The sequence below is a fragment of the Macrobrachium nipponense genome, chromosome 1 (genome assembly GCF_015104395.2).
Source record: "Macrobrachium nipponense isolate FS-2020 chromosome 1, ASM1510439v2, whole genome shotgun sequence".
In the NCBI taxonomy this organism is placed as follows: Eukaryota; Metazoa; Arthropoda; class Malacostraca; order Decapoda; family Palaemonidae; genus Macrobrachium; species Macrobrachium nipponense.
Genome location: NC_087200.1, coordinates 170,555,162 through 170,577,221, shown reverse-complemented (window position 1 = coordinate 170,577,221; position 22,060 = coordinate 170,555,162). Strand labels below are relative to the sequence as shown.

At 38.4% G+C, this 22,060-nt stretch overlaps 1 protein-coding gene across 7 annotated transcripts in view; it reads right to left on the bottom strand.

The window, feature by feature from the left end:
* Window positions 1-22,060, bottom strand: part of LOC135219822 (baculoviral IAP repeat-containing protein 6-like) — a gene marked incomplete at its 3' end in the record, with an annotated part of 560,877 nt that overhangs the window by 392,278 nt on the left and 146,539 nt on the right. For all 7 annotated transcript variants that reach the window (XM_064256914.1, XM_064256918.1, XM_064256921.1 and 4 more), the window contains 2 exon segments: window positions 6,910-7,080; window positions 19,154-19,304. In XM_064256914.1, coding sequence (XP_064112984.1) covers window positions 6,910-7,080; window positions 19,154-19,304 — 322 coding nt within the window.

The window sequence follows — 22,060 nt, the reverse complement described above, 5'->3', positions numbered from 1 at the left end:
CTCTGGTCAAATGTTAATCCCAAGAAACAAGACTTCTCTATGCAACAAATCCATTGACCTTTACTATAGACATCCGGATCTGGATGCACCCCTGAATACAGAAAAATGCACCGTAACTGTTTTGCTCACAAAAAGCTTACAAGTTGATTTTGTAAATTGTGAGTTAAGTTTTTTCTCCATAAATAACAGACTCCAGACATTTTAATATCTCCAATGTTGAATGGATCCCCTCAAGTACTATACAATTCTTGTATCGTCCATCTCAATGATTTTCCACATACATGTCAATGTAACTGGGTGGTAAACTTGCTGCTAATAATTTGTCCTTGCCTGACTTTAACAATGCTAAAATTATACTGGAAATGTATACGTTCAACTGTACTAAGCAGTCCAGTATCCTTATTTTCAATAACTGATGATATGAAGTTACCTTTCCTATTTGCTAAAACATCAACCTACAACAGATCTCTACTATCAATGTCTCCAAGCAAGAGAAATAGTTGAGGGAGCTGATTAATTAGCTCTAAGAGACACTGTCATTTGCATTTCCAGTAAGTCATTTCTAGAATGGAGGCAAGAGATAGATTGTATTTGAAATCTAATGTAGTAGTTACTGATGACTTCATGAGCCCCTACATTCATTAACTGACAATCTTCTTCCACTTGAGTATGTGCCTCCTGAATGATATCTCTCAGGAAAGACAAAGCATCTTTGTTAGAGGACACAATGGGTCCTTGACTGAAGTCCAAAGGTTACTAGACGGTCCTCTAATTCCTTCAGTTCTGTTAAGATAAAACTTTAATGCTCTTACAGGGCACAAGACTCTACTCACCTTTCAATCCTAGAATCCCTGTCAAGTCCTAAAGGATCAGGGCTATGGTTTAACAGCATTCTCATTCTTAGCAAGAAATCCTAAGGTAAATGAGCATATTGCATCACCTGCAGCAAATCCAATCCTTCAGTCCATGGCTTGTATTTAACAGACTCTTTTGGCTGTAACCAGAGACACTAAGAGAAGCATTTTCTTTGTCAGATTTCAAAAGGCTGAAATCAGGGGGTTCAAACTGAGAAAAGTGAGCCACTTCAGGACTATGTCCTGATTCCAAGAGACAAGTTCCATGTTCCTTTTCTTTGTATCAAAGGAACTAATTAAATCAGTTATGATTGATTTGCAGATATATCTAGGCCCCTATTCCTAAATACTGTACCAAGCACTGACCTGTATTCTTTGACAGTAGAGGATGACAAGCCTTTTGTTTCCCTCTGAAATAAAAGGAAAACCGCAATATATGTTTTCGTAGAATAGACTTTACTGCTTTTGCACCAACTTCGGAAAACCGACAACTTGCTTGGTAGACATTAGTTAATGACTTACATCTCATTTGGCAATAGCTTCTGAAGCTGCTCTTGAAAACCCTTTTGCTCTGAGGAGTCTTTCCATAGTTTGTAGCCTGCCAGAGCCAGAGACGACAACTGTTGATGAAAGTAGTTGAAATAGGGCTGTCTGAGAAGCTTTTTCTTCTGAGGTAGAAACCTTGGAAAATTAACCAGCAGACTCATGAGTTCAGAAAACCATTCCCTTAACAGCCAAAATGGTGCTACGTATTAGGATCACTGATACATTTTGGTGACAACAGAACTTGTTCAATACTTTCCTTATCATTCTGAATGGAGGGAATGCATAAGGAACTTGTTGGACCAGTCGAGTAGCATGGTATCTGTTGTCCATCCTTGAGCATGCGGAATTGGTGAGCAGAAAAGCAGAAGTTGAAAATTGTTTGAAGTCGCAAAGAGATCCAACATTGGTGTTCCCCATAGTTTCCACAGGTCTAAAGAGACCAGTGGATCTAGAGTCCATTCATTCTTCCTTGCACAAATCTGGTGAATAATGTAGTCTGATTCTGTTTTGCCCAAACTAGGAGGGCCCTTGCTGCTTCGCGGAGGGAGAAAGAGCAAGTTCATCCAGTTTGTTGATGTAGGCAAAGTCCGTTGTATTGTCTGAGCTGACTGTTACTGTCCTTCCGAACACTACTGAGGAAAAGGCTATCACACTCCAAAAGTATTCCCTTTAACTTGCTGATATCTATGAGCCACTGTAACTGATTCCTTGACCATGTTCTGGAGATTTCCCTGCCTTCTAAGAGGACTCCCCAGCCCAGATCAGATGTGTCAGCATAAAAGCTTAGGTCTGGGTTCTGAGGGAATAAGGACTTCCCTTCCAGCAACCTGTCTCTTGATTTCCACCGACACAGGTTTTTCTTGATCTCTGGGGTGATCAGGAATATGAAAGAGTAGAGATGTCTCTTCCTGTCCCACTTATCTCTCAAGTAAAACTGAAGTACTCTTAGATGAAGTCCCCCAAAGGAGGCAAACTGTTCTATTGAGGTCAATGTCCCCAGAGGGCTCATCCTCTTTTCAGGGAGGAAAAAGCCCCAAAAATATGTGAGTTGAGTGTCATTCCTAAACAGACCATCTACTGAGAAAGTTATCTGTGATTTCTGGTAATTTACTAATAATCCTAATTCGTGGCAAGAAGTGTTTTCCAAAAGTCCTCAATACATGTGAAGACTGAGGAGCAGTTGACAGTAAGAAGCATAGCGCCCAAAACTGAAATACTTGATCACAAAATACAAATCTTAGGAAATTTCGGGAATTCGGCTGTATTGGTATGTAAAATTGGCATACTGAAGGTCTACTGATACCATCCAGTCCTCTTGTTGAATTGATGCTAGGATCAAATGAGTTTTTTCCATTCTGAATTTCATCTTTTGGACAAATACATTCTGGGCACTTACATCTAAGACAGGTCCCCAACACCCAATGACTTCGGGACAACAAAAAGGTGATTGTGAAACCCCTCAAGTTTTGCTCTGGGACTACTTCCATTGCTCCTTCTTGAGAAGGGCGTACATTTCCTCCTAAAGAGCTGAAAATCTCTTTGAATTCTCGGAGTAAGTGGTTGAGGCAATAGGCCTCTTGACTTAGGGAGGAGTTGCTATAAATGGAATTGTGTATCTGTCTCTTAAAACTTCCACTACCCATCGCTCTGCTCCTCTCTGGCTCCATTTCTCCCAATACTGAAGGAGCCTAGCAATTACCTTGGTATGGAGGACATCATGTTCACTTTTGAAAGGAGGGTTTAGTTGTGGACTTCTTGATGGTCCAGGACAAGAAATAAACATTAGCTCTGGTTCTAGAAGAAGGTCTTTGCCCTCTTCCCTGAAAGGGATAGGGTTTGCAAAGGGGAAGACAATTTGATAGCACTTGCAGAAGTGACTTTGGGTCATCTGGAAGACTTCGCTAGCAAATCATGAGTGACTTCTGTAACTCTCAGGAAATCCCATTTACCACTGACTGTGGAAACAAACCCTCTTGTGAAAGGGATGAGAGGAGAAGAGCAGATCTCTGAACCACTGTCACGCCTTTCGAGGTGTATGTGCACCATAACTGCCTCTTCTTCAAAACTCTCTTGGCATAGAGGAAGGCTACTTCTCTAGAGCCATCTCTAAATCCTTTGTCCGCACATGAAAGGACATTAAGGGGGCCGGCCGGCTAATGCCACTTTTTAAGGACAGGACTTTGACATTCATACCACTTAATAAGGTGATGTGGGACATCTCCAAACCACACGCTTTTCGCCTCTGACCTTCAGTTTTGTGACGCCATGGCGATTTATCGCGAAAATAACCATTTTTCAAATTCTATTTTCTCCCTTGATATTTAATGTTAAGACGTGGGATTACTACCATATATAGACTGTTGTAGACCTCCAATCAAATAAAGTTTTTTTTCTAAAAGTCCTTTATTTTGCTATATATAATTTTTCATTATGGTAAAAAAAATAAACCCTATAAATCAAGAAAAAAAATTGGAAAATTTCAATGCTATAGCTTTAAAACTAAGGGAGAAGACAAAATTTGAAGGTCAATACAAATAGTTTTGAGATATGGACGTTCAAAGTTTTCCTTTGTATTTTTATAAAGACAATGTTAATAAATAATGTTAATGAGATATTTTCCTTGTCTTTTCCTCTTTGGCATGATGAAATATTTGCCGAAACAAAGATAAAGAGACGTAAAAGCAAGAGAACGTCAAGAGGTGAAATCGAACGTGTAATCTCTTTTTACAAAGACAATGTTAATAAATCATGATTATTATGAATTTCATATTCCTTTTTGGGTATTAATAAATCAAAATTATGTTATTTATCATAAATGAAGATCCCTTTGTTCAAAGTCCATAGCCCGAGGCACTGTGCGATGTGTGCGTCAGGCAGGATGGGGCTGTTCCTTACTAAGCACCCCTCCCTCTCTCTCTTCACTAACTACGCTAATATCGCATATATTATGATATTCTGTACTCATATTAGAGTGAATTTTCTTCATCTGCATGCTAGCGAGATTTTTTGCTTGTCTTTTCCTTATTGGCATGATGAAATTCTTGCCGAAACAAAGATAAACAGACACAACAGCAAGCGAATGTTAGAGGTGAAACTCAAACGTGTACCTTACATCATGTTTCTCCTCGCACTGAATGGTGGTAAGCTGACTCCCTTCCCTCCTGTGACTCATGGAATCTCTACAGATGGCATTGCTCACAATTTCTTTGACAATAATTATCAAAATCTACGATAACAGAAAAAATATTGCATTTTCTTGTACAGATCAATGTTTTTGGCTTATTGAGTTATGTTTACAATTACCCTGTAACTACAAAAGTAAGAAGAATTTTGACGAAATACTTCATATACACATTCTCCATTGCCATACAAAGCTCCCATGAATTTTTTCATGACTGCATTTTTTCCCCTAAACCCCCATATATAATAAGGGAACCAGCTGGCCCCCTTAAGGAGGCCTGACAAGAAGTCAGCAACTAAGGAGGGACACTCATGAAGAGCGCCTATTGACCAATCAAGGTAGCTTACTATCTCATAAGACTTTAAAAAGGTTATTCAGCATATGATCTAGCTCAGCCAATGAGAGATTAGTCTCAGTACAGAAAAAGCCGACCCACGGGCCAAGTCGTTGAGGCTGGAAAGGTCCCCCTGGGAGGAGGCAGCCACACCCTCAGAAGGAACCTCTCTGGTAACATAGTAAGAATATCTTTTCAAGAAGCGAGAGATGGCAGAAGACTAAAGTTATACTTTCCTAAATCCCTTTTGTTTGATAACCAGCTCTCTATCTCACTGAGAGCCTCCCTGGCTGAGGTGGAAAGTACAATTTTAGGTAACCTGGCAGTTTCTGTAGGCAGACTGCTCATCTGGAACACTGACGCTAGAGATGAAGGCACCACAGGAGAGAAAAAGGAGGGAAAGCTCTAGAGCAAAAAACCCTCTTTCTTTGACTGAAGACACAGGAAAATGGGACAAGTCCTTAGCAATATCTTCAGACATCCTAAAATATGGTCCAGTCGCTGTTGAATAGGGGCCCGAGAAGGATCCGACAACACAGAAGTTTGCTGTAACAAATAATGGCAATGAAGATATTGATAATACTCAATTCAGCCAAGATTTTGAGAATGCAAACAATATCAAATGCAAATGATGCACATGACAATGTTTATATTATGTAATACAGTAACAATAAGATAATAGTAATACTGTAATTGGGTACGACAAGCAAAATAACAGTTGTACTGTTTATTTTTGCAAACGGTAATCACTTTTTTCCAAAAAACATTTCTGTTCTGTAATTTAAAAGGAGGGAGGGCCTCACCAGCACATGTAAGCGTGAAGAAAAGCGAAGAATTACCAAAAAAATTCCAACATCTTGCACTTCTCTTGAAATGCAGTCATCCGAAACTATGTTGTCTTATGAACTTGCCATGACGTCACAAAGCAATATGTGATTTCACACATTAGACTATTCTTACAAAGAACCAATCTGTGATTTCACACATTAGACTATTCTTACAAAGAACCAATCTGTGATTTCACACATTAGACTATTCTTACAAAGAGAAAACATTGTGTGTAAGAGCAGATTAATCATACTCAAATAAAATTGTACAGACTAGTTTATTTCATGTGACAAATACGAGAACCAAGGCGAACATCATCGTATGACAAAACATCAGAGGGAGACGAAACACTACAGCAGATGAAGCCACATTGGAGAAGTCGTCTGTTAAGATTGGTACCCCTGCATGACAACGTAAACTCTGCAAGCCACAATGTAGAAAGGGCTCCGTGTCTTGAAAGGAACACACTGCCATCAGGACTGACTGGGTTCCAAACTCATCACAGCACCAACAAGTATACCAAAAATTAGTGAAGAGGCAACTCTGGCAGAGGGGCTCCCAAGCTCTGAGCAGAACATGTCGCCAACCAACTTCAAGGATTTCTTTGGTTTTTATCAACTACTTAAACCTAAAATCTTCTTTAGAATAACTAACATTATGTGCACACTGCTTGGCCAATAACAGCCACAATTAGTTTTCTAGCAAAGTTCCAGTCCAGCTCTTTGATCCCTCTTCCCTGCTGAGCTTTGGGTTCCTTAAGCACTCTGTCAGAAGTTCCCTTGGTTGCTTCAGGGATCTTTCACTTGCTGGAGTAATGGGCCTTCCCACCTAATTTGTTACTCAAGTTACAATAAAGTACTGGGCTCGTTCCAAACCAGGAAATTTTTAAACATAAAATTCACCTGTACATAACCATTATTTTGACTAAAGTGCCCAACTTCCAGTTGCACACCTCTTTCGCAGAGAAACTGTGCAAAACCACAAGGAATTTAGCTACCAAGGTCCTAAAAAAATTTATGCAAATACACAAACCTAGGCCACCTGATAATCATTTTCCTTCTGCAGCATAATAAAATGTCTGAAAATAGGCTGTTAAAGTATTGGGTTTTTACTGAAAACAACCTGGTTAAAATATAAACTTTTACAGTCTGAAGTACAACACTTACGTTGGAGTTCAGGCTCTCTAGCTAGTGTTGGTACACTACTGAATGGTGTGGAAGCAACATTTAATGCTACAGACTCTGCAGACTGAAGTTCTTTACCAACCTCAGCCTCTCTTCTCAACTGAACTAAACTAACTCTTCCATCATCACAGCTAACACACAGCCTCTCTAAACCTGAGGAAAACAAACATGGAATAAAATTAGAAAAAATCTTTTAACAATAAAATATTTAAAAATTATATCTTGATAATAAAATAAAATAAAGTTTCACATATACTTACCAAACAATTACATAGTTGTAAGCTTTCTTACTTGGCAGTCGGACATTCAAATTATTTGGTGGTGGAGGTGCTGCCATCGATATTGCAGGTGGCAAAGAGACCTGTCCACTTTTGGGCACACCTGGTACTGCTGAGCTAACTGTCATCAATTCACTGAGCCCCAACATCCATGTGTGGAGAGGAGGGAAGGCTCTGATTATGAAATTGTTTGGTAAGTATTTGTGGAACTTTATTTTATTATAAAAATATCATATTCACACAAGTGACTTATCAAATAATTACATAGCTTAATCCACATTCCAAGGAAGGTGGGTAAATGGACAGATATTTCTAACCTAAAATAAGTTAGTGGTTTAGAAACTATAATGTGCTCACATTATAACAAAATGTTTGTAGTACCTTACCCAGTGAGAGAGCAGCTGCAGATGAATATGAATACTGCATCTGGTTGGTGCTCTCAACACCTATAAGAGAAAGAGAGGTGGCAGTAAGGGCCAAGGGCATCCCTACTCATAGTGAGATTTGTAACCTAGGAGGTTCACCGATGGTTAACAAAATATAAAGTTTGCTCTTGCCCTGGACGAAGACCAGACAACCAATACAAAAATCCATCACCTACTCTATAATTAAAAGAACCACACCCCTAACCATAAAAACACTGGAGGGTACCATTGTCACCCCAGGCTTCCCAAGAAACTCGATAACCTCAAAAACACAAGGCGTGGAGATAGTAGAGGAAAAGTGGTCCCCCTATATATACTTCCTCCTAACACCATGCCAGCTATAGACAACGGCCCCAACCTATTACAATTTTCAAAAACAGATTCTAAATCCTTTAGATAATGCAATGCAAACACCGATGTCAATCTCAAGAACATTATTTGCTGAATGGAGGATACCAACATATTGTGTCGAAAAGCTAATGAAATCCCCACTGCTCAAATTTCATGAGCTTTCACCTTCAAAATATTAAGAACTTTGTCTTGGACTTGAGCATGAGCCTCCAGAATAAGGCTTCTCATGAAGAACAAAATAATGTTTTTGGAGAGACGACGGGTGGGGTCTTTCACTGAACACCAGAGACGGTTCGAGCTTTCTGTTCAGTTCTTCGTCCTAGGAAGATAATATCTAATGGCCCTAACCAGACGCAATGTTCGCTCTTCTTCTTCTGGGCCCATTATGTCCAACAGCTTCTTTATCACAAAAGAGCGAAGCCACTGCTTCAACAGATCCTTGTTTTTAGCCAGAAAACCCCCAACATACAAACAAACCGCACTGTAATGAGCAAATCCAACCTTCTTACTAATAAGCCTGGATTTCACTCACTCTACCAGCTGTTGCTAAAGCTACCAAGAACAAAGTCTTCGTAAGATTCTTCTGGTAAGACCATAATGGTTTGAAATACGGACTGGATAACCACCTTAATAAAACGTCCTAGTCCCAGTGTCTTGTAAAATAAGAAAAAAAAAATCTGCTATTTGTGTTATAGAGGTCATAGAAGAAGAGACGTGATTTTGTTTACACCACATTCTAAAATACTCTCCACCTATACTTGTAGTTTGCAAGAAGCAGCTCTTCTACATCTTCCAATAACCACTGCCGCTCTTTGAGAAAAACCTTTTGCTTTGATAAGGCTCCTGACAGTCTGAATCCTGGCAGAGACAGCGCGGACAACCCTTGATCGTACTGTCGAAGTGGGGTTGTTTGAGAAGACATCGACCTTGTGGAATAAATCTGGAGAAGTCCACTAGAAGCTTGAGGAGGTCTGGGAACCATTCCTTCCTGGGCCAGAATGGAGCCACGATGGTCATAAGACATATTCCGATGGGACTGAAATTTGTTGATTACCTCTCTTGAAGGTCTGAAGGGGGAAACGTATATACTAGTACGTTGAATCCCGTCCAGTCCAGAAGCATCGCATCCATTCTCTACGCTTGAGGATCCAGAACAGACAAACAAAAGATTGGAAGGTGAATGTTCCTTGAGGTGGTGAAGAGATCTGTGAATTGTTTTCCCCATAGTCTCCAGGTCTCGGCAAACTCTCTCGTTCACGGTCCAATCTGTTGGAAGGACTTCATTGGAGCGGCTCAGCTCCTCTGCCAAGACACTCATTTTTTCTTAGACAAACCTTGGAAACATTGATTTTGTGCCTGTCTGTCCAAAGAAGAAGACCCTCTGCCACCTCATTGAGAGAGAAAGAGTGTCGCCCCCTTGTTTGTGGACATACGATATGGCTGTGTTGCTCGGAATATAGCTACATTTTTTTTCCAGCAAATAGCAAAGTGAAGGCTGGAAGTCCCAGAAAAACTGCCTTCAGTGCCTTCACATTTATGTGGAGGGTCTTCTCTTGTTCTGTCCGCAATCCTGAAACTCTCGTCCCCTTAGAGAGTTCCCCATCCTCTGTCTGATGTGTCAGAGAACAACTCTAGGTCGGGGTTCTGAATGACTAAAGAGATCCCTTCCTGAAGTCTCCCGCAAAAGCCACCAATGAAGATCTGACTATTTCCTCTGTCAGGGGAAAGACGAACAAATCTAGTTGAGTCTTCAGATTCAGATTTGCTTTCAGAAAGAATTGGAGAGACCTCACATGGAGACAGCATAAGTTACATAACTCTCCAATGATGCTAAACTTCCGAGGAGACTCATCTAGTCCAGTGCTGATCATAAAGAGCAAATTATGAAGTCTTGCTCTGTCCTCAGGCACAACTCTATTCTCTTGGGTAACAGAAAAACCCAAAAACCTCACTAGCTTTTTGGGTTTTTCTAAAATCCTCCTTAAATAGGGAATCTTCTGAGTCGGCGACAACTGGGACTACTACTGATTTACTAATAACCATAACTGTGCGTTAAGTGTAACGTCTTGGCCCAGTCCTCCACACACTGACAACTCAACTTGCATCTCAGTAGCCAGTCATCTAAATAGAATGAAGCGTTGATCCCCATCAGATGTAATCATTTCCCCAAGGGAGCAAGAATTCAGGTAAATACTTGAGGAGCCATAGACAGTCCGAAGCAGAGGGCTCTGAATTGAAATATTCTCCATTTGAAGATGAACCTCATAAACTTCACTGACTCTTGATGAATGGGGACATGAAAGATGCATCTTCCAGTCGCCTGGTTGGAGAGCTGACATGACAGACTGACTGGTTACCACACGAAATTTCATCTTCTACACATACAGATTCAAGGTGCTGACATCTAGCATGGGTCTCCAGGCTCCAATTGCCTTGGAGATTACAGAGCCTGTTGTAATAACCTACAGAGTTCATGTTTTTTACCGCCTCTATGACCTTCCTGCTGATATGGGTCTCTACTTCTTTGGCCAATGCTGATGCTCTCGCTGATCCCTCCAATAATGCTGTCAATGTGATGGGAGCATTGGACAACAGCTGATCTTCTAGAAAAGGGATCAAATAACCTTCTCAGAGTACTTGTACAACCCATGGCTCTGCTCTCGTGTGATGTCATTCCTCCCAGAAGAACTGGAGTCTTGCTCCTACAGGTGTGTGAAGTACCTTCTGATTATTTGGAAGCAGACTTAAAAGAGGCTTCCTTGGTCGACTTAGCCGAACCTTGCAAGTTAGTCCTTGATCTATTTTGGATCCTGGTCTCTCCCCACCACAAAAAGGGTCCTTCTGTAGAGGAGAAAATTTAGCTCCTATAGGGGGAGTCTCCTCCAGACATCTTACTGACTGAGTCAGAACGTCATTAGCAGACTGGGAAAAGGTGAGACTTACTCAAGGGAGAAAACATTAAGGTTGATTTCTGGTTAGTCATCGCTCACTGAAACATATATGAACACCACAACTCCCTTCTTTCAATACTCCCATTGTAAAAAGGGAAGCTAACTCTCTTGACCCATCTCTCATTGCGTTACAAAACATTAAGCCAGTCTGACGCGAACTCTTCTCCCAAAGACTGGCATTCTTCGATCTTCCTGGCCAATACTCCATTAGTCCAAATCCAGAAAGCTAAAAACTTCTATCACATTCCACAGGTTCTTACAAGGAGGCGAACGAGATGAAAATTCCTTCGACTAGTACTGAAGGAAGTCAATAGCGCGAGAAGGTATTCTGTTCTGAGAATTTTGGTGCCAGAATGCGCCTGTCGTCACCAGATGAATCTTGATTCTCAGGTGACGAATGGCGTGAAACTTGAATGAACTGATCAGGTACAAAACTAAAGGATGGTTGGAGACTCATGCTCCTTTGACTTCTTCGCTGAAGGATTCGAACAATCCATGAACAAGGCATCTCTTTAGAAGGCAAGAGCCCACAGCACGATTATGTTGTTGCTTCTTTTCATGAGACAACACTTCCAAGTCAGAGGAAAAACGTACTTCACTTACATCTACGCCTTCGCAAGGGCATTTAGTCGAAGCCATGAGCCGATAGGCTCAACGGAGTCGATGACTGCTCATGGGCAACCTCCCCCCAATGGTCTCCCTTCAACCTCTTGTATGTCTTCTCCCAGGTGTGGGGGAGTGGGACAATGACCTCTATCTAGGAGAACTGGGGGATGGACAGCTACCTCCTTAGACAAAACACTGCCACTAGGCACTTCACTAATCTTGGCATTAGTTGACTGCTCAAAAAAAGCACAAAACAACATCCCAAAATACATTACAGATTTGGCCAAAAACTCAAATTTCTTGTCTATTTTGGACTTCAGGCTGCCAATGGTGTTAAGATTAGCAGCATGGGATACCTGGACCGGAGTTAGTGGCAAAGAAGTAGAAGGACTAAGTATAGGAGAGATGTTACATAAAAGAGCAGAAGAAAAAGTAGACTTCTTCGCCTCTAAAGGCAAAGGAGTTGCTTAAATACTAGCCTTACTTTCAGCCCTAAGAGCTGCCTTTCTCTTCCTATCTTTTTCCATCTTCTCTAAATAACCTGACATTCTTCGCCTCTAAAGGCAAAGGAGTTGCTTAAATACTAGCCTTACTTTCAGCCCTAAGAGCTGCCTTTCTCTTCCTATCTTTTTCCATCTTCTCTAAATAACCTGACATTCAGCACAAGTTAAGTCTTTGCTGCATTCCTGCCCCCTACATTTCACGCACTTGGAGTACAGATCATAACACAGCTTAGCCATTCTAGTTTTACAGCCTTCACTACAAAACCTAGCTAATGTCGAACTAGTCTGACATGTTAACACTACATCTTATTTAGCTAAATGGAAGCTAAAGAGCAGCTAACAAATGAAACAACCACCAAAAGAGTACTTCACCAAATACAAAGATAAACCACAACGGCAATGAAAAAACGACTGTGAGAACCACCGATGTTAATCTGTGGCTGGCAAAAAACAAATTGACGACAGTTAGCCTAGCAGTACTGGACGTTCCCAAAAGTGGGCGGGTCTTTTTGTCACCTGCACTAACAACAGTAGTGCTGCTACCGCCAAATAATTTGAATTTTCAACTGCCGAGAAAGAAAGCTTACAGCTATGTAATTGTTTGATAAGTCACTTATGTGAGGAGTTATTCTCTCATATTTTCATCTCTGTCTCAAAAACAATTCATAATTTCACTCTTGATGGTCAGATATATGATGTTGCCAATCAATGGTCTCTCTCTCTACTATAATATAATATATGATGTTGCCATTCCATGCTTTCTCTCTCTCTCTCTCTCTCTCTCTCTCTCTCTCTCTCTCTCTCTCATTGGTTGTAAGTATATATTTTAATGACTTTGTAATTATACTAATATTATTAATTTCAAAGACTGATACAGCAATAGGACAGTAATTTTAAATATATTTGAAGTAGGATGTTATTTAATGTATACCTTTGGTATCTGAACTTTCAAGATAGGCACTTATAAGCGTTTTTAGAGGGGGTCCTAACTATTCGCGGGGAGTTCTGGTACACATCCCCGCAAATACGGGGGGAACACTGTATCTCTTTATCATATTTTCTAGTTAAATCAGCTAAAAAAATCAAATGAGAATGATAAAAGTATCATTAGTATTGTTATAATTGTTGCTTAAACGCTGCAGCCATAAACAACTGAATGATAATAGTATTTTGCTACAACAACCGATCTGGATCTGATGATGATAATGTTTTGCTTGCATTTCAGCCACTGTACGAAAGTTAAAAATTACTGTATTTGTGTTACAAATGATGTTAATTAGAACAGGACTTATATTTTTGCATTATACCTTTATTTGGTAAGGAGAAAATATTGGAAAGGAAATATACTACTACTAAATTCAAGCTGCAGTTGTAGCTGAAGCTGAGAAAACAACACGTTTACACAGCTAATGACTTTAAATTCTCGTGCACAGCAACATGGATGCAACTCTACTGCAAATAATAGTGGAGAAAAAGTATTTTAATAAAAAATACTGACCATGAAAGAACACATTTTACTGTTGTTTTTACACCGATAACAGATAAATACACAAATATCGTATCATTAAGAAATAGGATGAAAATAACTAACGTAATAAGTTTTCATACACAAAATTACATGCTCCAGACACCATCTATTAATAAAAAAAAATAACAATCGAGTTCATAACAAGAAGTATATATTTAAGTTATATTTCAACTTAAAGCAATTCACACAATGAAAAATAACCCATTTATGCTAAATAGAAGCAAGAAAAACACTCTGAATTGAGTTAAGTGGGGTGAAATAACCCTGCCTCTGTCCTCAGCTGATTTTTCCAAACCAAAACATAGATTGCTTAGTTTGTATTTTATAATACTATACATAGTAATACGAGACTACCTACAGGATTATTGGATACAGTGAAGTAAAGCATAACCTTTTAAAAGAGCCAAGGAAAAGCTGCATACTCATTATACAGGCAGCCCCCGGTTAACGGCAGGGGGTTCCACTGCTGGGAGCCCGACGCTAAGCGACATTCGCCTCTAACCGAAATTCAAAAGTCTACGGGCATCACAATCCCCCTTACAGTGCCCTAGACCTGTTGGCTATGCCTTAGACAGTGTCATGGCCAGATATTTTGCCCTAATATGTAAGAACTCTTTAACGAAAACATGGAATTTCATTTGCATAATCATTTACAATGGTCTGTCTAGTAGTTCTACAAATTTTTAATGTCAGATTCAATGAACTTATTGGTAAATCTTGACCTGGTAGAGAGAGAGAGAGAGAGAGAGAGAGAGAGAGAGAGAAACTGCTAATGTTTCCTCCACCTCTTTATTTATCATATCTTCTAGATAAATCAGCTAAAAGAGAAAGAATGATAAAAGTATCGTTAGTACTGTTATAATTGCTGCTTAAATGCTGCACCCATAACCAACTGAATGATAACAGTTGTTTTGCTACAACAACGTTTTGCTTGCATTTCAGCCATCGTACAATAGTTACAAATTACTGTAGTTTTGTTACAAATGACGTTAAATAGAATAGGACCAATATATTTTTACGTTATACATTTATTTGCTATGGAGAAAATATCGGAGCGGAAATATAGTATAGAGTGCTGCTAAATTTAAGCTGCATTTGTAGCTGAAGCTGAGAAAACAATGTTCAAACTGCTAATGACTATAATATCGTGCATCAGTAACATGATGAAACTCGACCACAAATAATGGTGGCGAAAATGTATTTTTATAAAATATACTCGCCATGAAAGAACACATTTTACTGTTGTTTCCACGCCGCTAACAGATAAATATGTAAATATCGTATTTATGTATTTATCTGTTACAGGATAAAAATAACAAACGTGTTACAGGGTAAAAATAACAAACGTGTTACAGGGTAAAAATAACAAACGTAATCAGTACAGGCGGCCCTCGGTTAGCGGCAGGGGTTCCGTTCCTGGCCACCGACGCCAAGCGATTTTCGACGCTGAGCGATTTTAAAGCCTACGGCCGCCGCACACCTTCTTTCGAAACTCTAGACCAGTCAAAGGCGCCGTAATCCCACAACGGCGCAATAAGTAAAAGTATATTTATGCAGTAGAGTACTATAGAATTTACTGTACAGTACATGTGGGTGTGTAGAGTATGTAAAGATATAATAAAGTTTATACAGTGTACAGGTAGCTGTAGTGTTCAGGTTACGATCATTAGTCTTACGATAGTTCGATTTTATGAGAGATCAAATTACAATGGCCTAACTTTATCCATCTTCTAGTTACATAAGTTCAATAACAGCAAAAGAGAATAATGAAAGTATGGTTTTAACGTTATACTCGTTGCGTGAACGTGTACAACCATGAACAACCGAACGAGAAAAAGACTTTTTTTTTCTAAGTACAACCGAACTGGATAACATCTGTTTGGCTTTTATTTCGATCATCGTACTACAGTGCAACATTACCGTATTTGTTATAAATGGCGTTATGTATAGAATAGAACTGAGATATCTTAATGTAATAACTTTATTCGCTATAGATCAGAGATCAATATAGATTAAAGATCAATCAGGAAATATACCGTTAAATTTAAACCTAATTATGACTGAAGCTGAGAAAACTGTTCAAGCTGCTAATGACTATTATCGTACATCGGCAACAAGGATAAAACTGCAGTAAACGTCTGCCATCACACACAACCATAGATAAAATTGGGATAAAATCATTTTAATCAAAACTACTGTGCTTGAAAGAACACATTTTACTGTTGGTTTCACGCCGATATAAGATAAATAACGTAAAGTTCGTATTACGATGATATAAAGGATTACGTATTGCGAACGGAATCACATAATTTTTTACGCAATAAACATGCCGCCAACGTAATCTGTTAACGAAAAAAATAGTAGTTCACATTCACAACGAGACATATTCAATAAATATTTCCACCTAAAAACACGCTGTATAAGGAGAAATAACTTTGTCTCATATAAGTCAAGTATCTTAGATATTCGTTTACGCTAACTAGAAGAAAGAGCATTCGCTCAGAATTGCGTTATGGTGAAACAGACTCGTATTCATCAGCTGATTTCAAACCACAAAATTGGCCACTCCGCGGAATACTGGCTTAAGTTTGCCGTAGTATTTTAAAATACAATAATATGAGAATACATACAATATTCTTGGATACAGTGAAATAATGTATAACTTTTTAAAGGATTTATGGAAAAGATGCATAATTAATAAAATAACACAATGCATTTTTCGGAACTGGCGGACAAGAACGAACATGAAAAACCATCCCCTGACAACGTGGAGCGTAGTTACAAAGGCTGCCTTAATTTGTATATTTCTGTACAAAAATGAAAATACCTTTACGCAATATATTTTCATGCACATTTTAAACATAAAAGCATAAACATTTGAAAAATCGACGCATCAATCGCTAAATTTGCACTTTTTTTTAACTCGATATTTTTGAAAGAGCGGCAGACGGCGGCAAAAAAAGTGCAAATTAGCGATCGATGTGTCGATTTTATAAATGTTTATGCTTTTATGTTTAAAATGTGTATGAAAATGTATTACGAATAGGGTATTTTTATTTCTGTGCAGAAATATGATAAAAAGGCAGCTTTTGAAACTCCCCTTCAAGTTATTGACTACGATGTGTTTTTCAAGTTCGTTCTTGTATGCCGCCGCGGCATACAAGAACGAACTTGAAAAACACATCGTAGTCGATAACTTGAAGGGGAGTTTCAAAAGCTGCCTTTTATCATATTTCTGCACAGAAATAAAAATACCCTATTCGTAATACATTTTCATACACATTTTAAACATAAAAGCATAAACATTTATAAAATCGACACATCGATCGCTAATTTGCACTTTTTTTAAATCGATATTTTCGGAAGAGCGGCAGGCGGCGGCTTACAAGAAAGAACATGAAAAAACATCGCATTTGGTATCGTGAAGGGCAGTTTCAAAAGCTGCCTTTGTATCATATTTCTGTACAGAAATAAAAATGCCTTTCACGTAATACATTTTCACACACATTTTAAACAAAAGCATGAACAATTATGAATCGACACATCCATAGCTAAATTTGCACTTATGTAACTCGATATTTTCGGCATAGAACAGCGTCAGGGGCATATATTTTACCCTAATACCTACGTAATTACTCTCCATAAAATTTGTTAATATAATTTGCATAACCTTTATGGTCTGAACAGCATTTCTACATATGTATGAACTCGTTAGACAACGGCGCTAGCGGCGCTGTTAACTGAAATTTGTGCCGTAAAGATACCTTTAAAATGCCTTATTTTTTTAATGAATATTTTTGACGACCGCCGTAAAACCAATTCGCCGTTGAGTGATTGCGCCGTTAACCGCGGGCCGCCTGTATTTTACACAAAATAACATGCTCCCGACACCATCTATTAACAAAAAAAAAAACTAACAATCGAGTTCATAACAAGACATACATATTTCAGTCCTATTTCAACTTAAAAGCACTTCATATAAAAAATAACCTGTTTACGCTAAATAAAAGCAAGAAAATTGAGTCAAGTAGGGTGGAATAACCCTGCCTCTGCCCTCAGCTGATTTTTCCAAAGCAGAACATAGATCGCTTTGTTTGTATTTTATACTACTACTATATGTAGTAATATGAGACTACATGCACTATTATTGAATACAGTGAAGTAAAGCATAACTTTTTAAAAGAGCCAAGGAATAGATGCATATTCATTATGTTTGCATTTTAGGAGGGTCTCTTGGTGCTTCGGCAAGTACTGAAATATGTACTGATAACCAGACAACAACGGCATCTATTAACGAAAAAAATAACCAAGTCTAGTTCACTTATTTACATCAATTTTCAACTTCAAACTCTTCATATAAAGAATAATAACCTTGTAACATATGAACAGTTTCTAAAAATTAATTTATGCTAAATAGAAGCAAGAAAATTACTCTGAATTGAGTTAAATACGGCAAAATAATCTTACCTCCGCCCTCATCTGATTTTTCCAAACCAAAACTTGATCGGTTTACATATTTGTATTTTATAACACAAATAGTAATACAAGACTACATACAGTATTACTAGATAAAGCAAAGTAAAGGATAACTTTTTTAAAAGAGCAGAGGAAAAGATGCATATTTGTTATGTTTGCATTTTCTGAGGAGGTCTTAGCATCTAGCCTAAGAAACCAATAACCAGACATCAGCGCTATAAACCCTACGGAATGTAAAACCCAGTTATGAATATACTTAACAAGCGCCATAAAACTGAAACGCTGCTAACTGATGGCGACGGTAACCGTGGGCTACCTGTATTTGTATTTTATGAGGGTATCTCGGTGCGTCAGCAAATACCGAAATACGTACCGATAACCAGACAACAGTACCATTTATTAAAGAAAAAATAACCAAGTCTAATTCATATATTTAAGCCAATTTTCAACTTTAAAACACTTCACCTAAACAAAAATAACCGTGTCATATATGAACGTTTCTGGTGATTAATTTACGCTAAATAGACGCAAGAAAATTGCTCTGAATTGAGTTAAATGCAGCGAAATAATCTTACCTCTGCCCTCATCTGATTTTTACAAACCAAAACATGATTGGTTTGTTTGTATTTTATAACACAAATGGCAATACAAGGCTACATACAGCATTACTGGACTCTGCAAAGTAAAGGATAACCTTTTAAAAGAGCAGAGGAAAAGATGCATTTTCTTTGTTTGTATTTCATGAGGCGGTCTTGGCATCTAGCCTAAGAAACCGATAACCAGACAACGGCACTATAAACCCTACGGAGTGTAAAACCCAGTTATGAACATATTTAACAAGCGCAGTAAAACTGAAATGCCACTAACTGATGGCGACTGTAGCAGGGGGCCGCCTGTAGTGTTTCCCGTCATTTTTTACAGAAGGAAAAAATACAAAACCCAAGACAAAATTTCATAGGAAAAGTCTACAAAAACTAGATCGTAGAAAACCAGGGCGTATGAAAACTGAGGTAGTACTGTATTTCAAAATCCCAGAAGATTTGTATTCTCATGGGAATAAACCTAATTTTACAGATGCACAACAAGATTATGAAGGTATGAAACTTACTATTACAGTATACAACATTGTTGAAAGACCGGCCCGCAGGAGCAGCAACATGACAAAAGAACTCGAGAGTCGAGAGGGACAACAGAGCTAAAGAACCATCCATGGTGATGCAAGCTGCTACTCCACCCAAGTCCTTGCTGCTGTCACCATACTGAAAAAGAAATGTTAGTTATACATTTAACAGGAAAATTCTAAAACAGCAGCAGCCATGACAATTTTTTCATAAATTACTGAACACTCAATACAGACAAAAAATACATAAAATTTAAATTACTGAAAACTCTCAGTATGGACAAGAAATACAGAAAATTTAAATTATTTAAATCTCTCGGTACAGAGAAGTTAGACAAAATTTAACAATTATTGCCACTTCTACTCAAGTTTTCTTTCAACAACAAAAATGACATGAAAATCAAACCCTCGTGAAATACGACGGTGTCAGTATTTATAAGAACACCGAATGCTAATTAATCCTGTTGAAAGTTTTAATTCAGTTTTTTACTCATGAATATCAAAACAAAACATCAAATGTTGAGTCTTTCAAAATTAAAAATACATCTTGGCATATGAAGTGCTGTAAACATGCCATATCTTGCAACAGTGGTGGAGTTCTGGATATTGACTGAGTCTTGTAACAAGACTGGAATTTCAACAATCATGGATATGGTAGTTTGTAACACCAGCATTTTGCAAAGAAACCAATTAATCATGTTGCCTTATTTCTGTGTACACAAATCTCACTTGCACAAAATCCAGATGACCTTCACTCCTAATAGTCTAACCTATGAGCAAGATCTTTTCAGGCATATATTTATGCAGTAAATTCTAGGTTAGGAGAAGTAAAGTAGTACCTACCAGCAACGTTTAATTACCTAGATCAATACGAACTACCCAAGATGGCCACATTTTGCGTCTTTACCTACTAGTCAGGATAAGGTGGATGAAAATGCATGTATCACTTCCCTTTAAGAAAAATAAGGTATGACTAACTTTCCTATAAAAAAAATGGGATATGATTCAACATGAAGATCAGACCGCATGGGAACACATCCAAGTTTCTGAACATAACAACCCTCAGGTGAAACCTGATAAAAGTCAAGGGACACCTCAAAAGTCTCTGCCTTCAAAATGAAGAACGATTATACGTTAAACTTGAAACAGTAAGCAGGACATTCCATAACCTTGAACCATCATTATTTCTTCAGGTACTAAGGTGCAACCCCTTCCAACAATCAGACAAAACCTATAAGAGACCATATTCTTCAAGATCACCTTCTGATTCATATTCTGGAAGTCAAGAGTTACTAAGTTTTGAAGACTCCTCTCCTCCTTAAGTAAATCATCACTATTAAAAGTGACCTTGGACAGAACAGAAAGAAAATGGAGCAACCATCATACCCAGGCCACCGAGAGACTGAGTCTTGCCCACTAGTCAGGAAAGGAGATACCCACCGAGACCAGTTTCTGGAATAGGTCATAGTCCAAGGCAATACACGGTTGACCATCTGCAAGGAAGCCAGAGATGTAGATCTTGATTCAAGAAAAACTTGAATAAGCTACATGTCAACCAGGAAGATCTTGGCAAGTTTGCTTAGACAGGTGTGATTTAGAAATACTTGGTCCAGCACAATAGAGCATTCTCTGTCCAACACCCTAATGCGGACCCAAAAAGATATCCCCAAATCATATCTCTGTTAAAAGTTGTAGCCATGTTCACACATTGTGTGAAAAGTGATAAAAAAAAATTATTTGCTATCAAAGAATTAAGGCTATCAAATTTCATCATCGTATTTTCTGGTACCAAACCCAACTTAATTTATAAATCTTTATAAGTCTGAAAGAATCCCACTTTTAAGGCCACCCAAGCCCTTATGGTATACCTAGATAACTGAAATAATCCTGATGCTTTGAGGGTCCTCAGTCCACGAAGATCAGACCAAGTGCCAAATTGCTATACCATGTATGCTCCATGAATTCGACATGTGAGGAAGTATGCTATCCAATCTCACCTGCCATGTTTCACGAGTGCAAAATGTAATTCAAAACCATGAAGGGGTCAGCTACAGATCACCCTTGACAAGATAAGAAGGAAAAAGGAGTGGATAAAGGGAACAAAAGCCCAACTAACGTACCTTTAGCAGGTATATATAGATTTTTATATTTAGATGGTTGCTCTAACAGTCCTTACACAACAAGGACTCTGTTGTTACTTTTATTACTATTCATGTGCAAGGTTGTAATTACTACTACTAGTGTTATTATTTGATTATTTTGGAAGATAAGAAGGAAAAAGAAGTGGATAAAAGGAACAAAAGCCCAACTAATGTACCTTTAGCAGGTATATAAATCTAAACACAATATTGCGATTTTTATATTTAGATGGTTGCTATAACAGTCCTTACACAACAAGGACTCTGGTGTTACTGTTATTACTATTAATGTGCAAGGTTGTAATTACTACTACCATTAGTGTTATTGTATGATTATTTTGGAAGGAGACTCTCTCTTTAACAAACAGTATGGCCGTCTAGCTGCTGTTTATTTTGTATTGTAGTCTCTCAATCTTGTGAATGTGAGAACTACACCCCTCGTGAAAGATGAGGCAGCCCTGAAGAACATCATTGGCTAAGAAAGATGAGGCAGAATTGGCCCCTTTGTAAAACCTACTGATGCAGACAAAAAAGTTGACCTTACTAAAAGGATTAGAAGACTGTCCAAGAGGAACAGAAGTCTCTAGCAACATTCCCATGAAGGGGAGAGATTTACTAAATATTGTGCCCTGAGAATGGAAGCTGCCATTCGTACATAAGTATGACTATGACTTGACTCTCCAAGAGGATCGCCATTCAACTAAAAGATGGGGCTGTATACCAGCACTACATGAGGGAACACAGCAATAACCCCAAC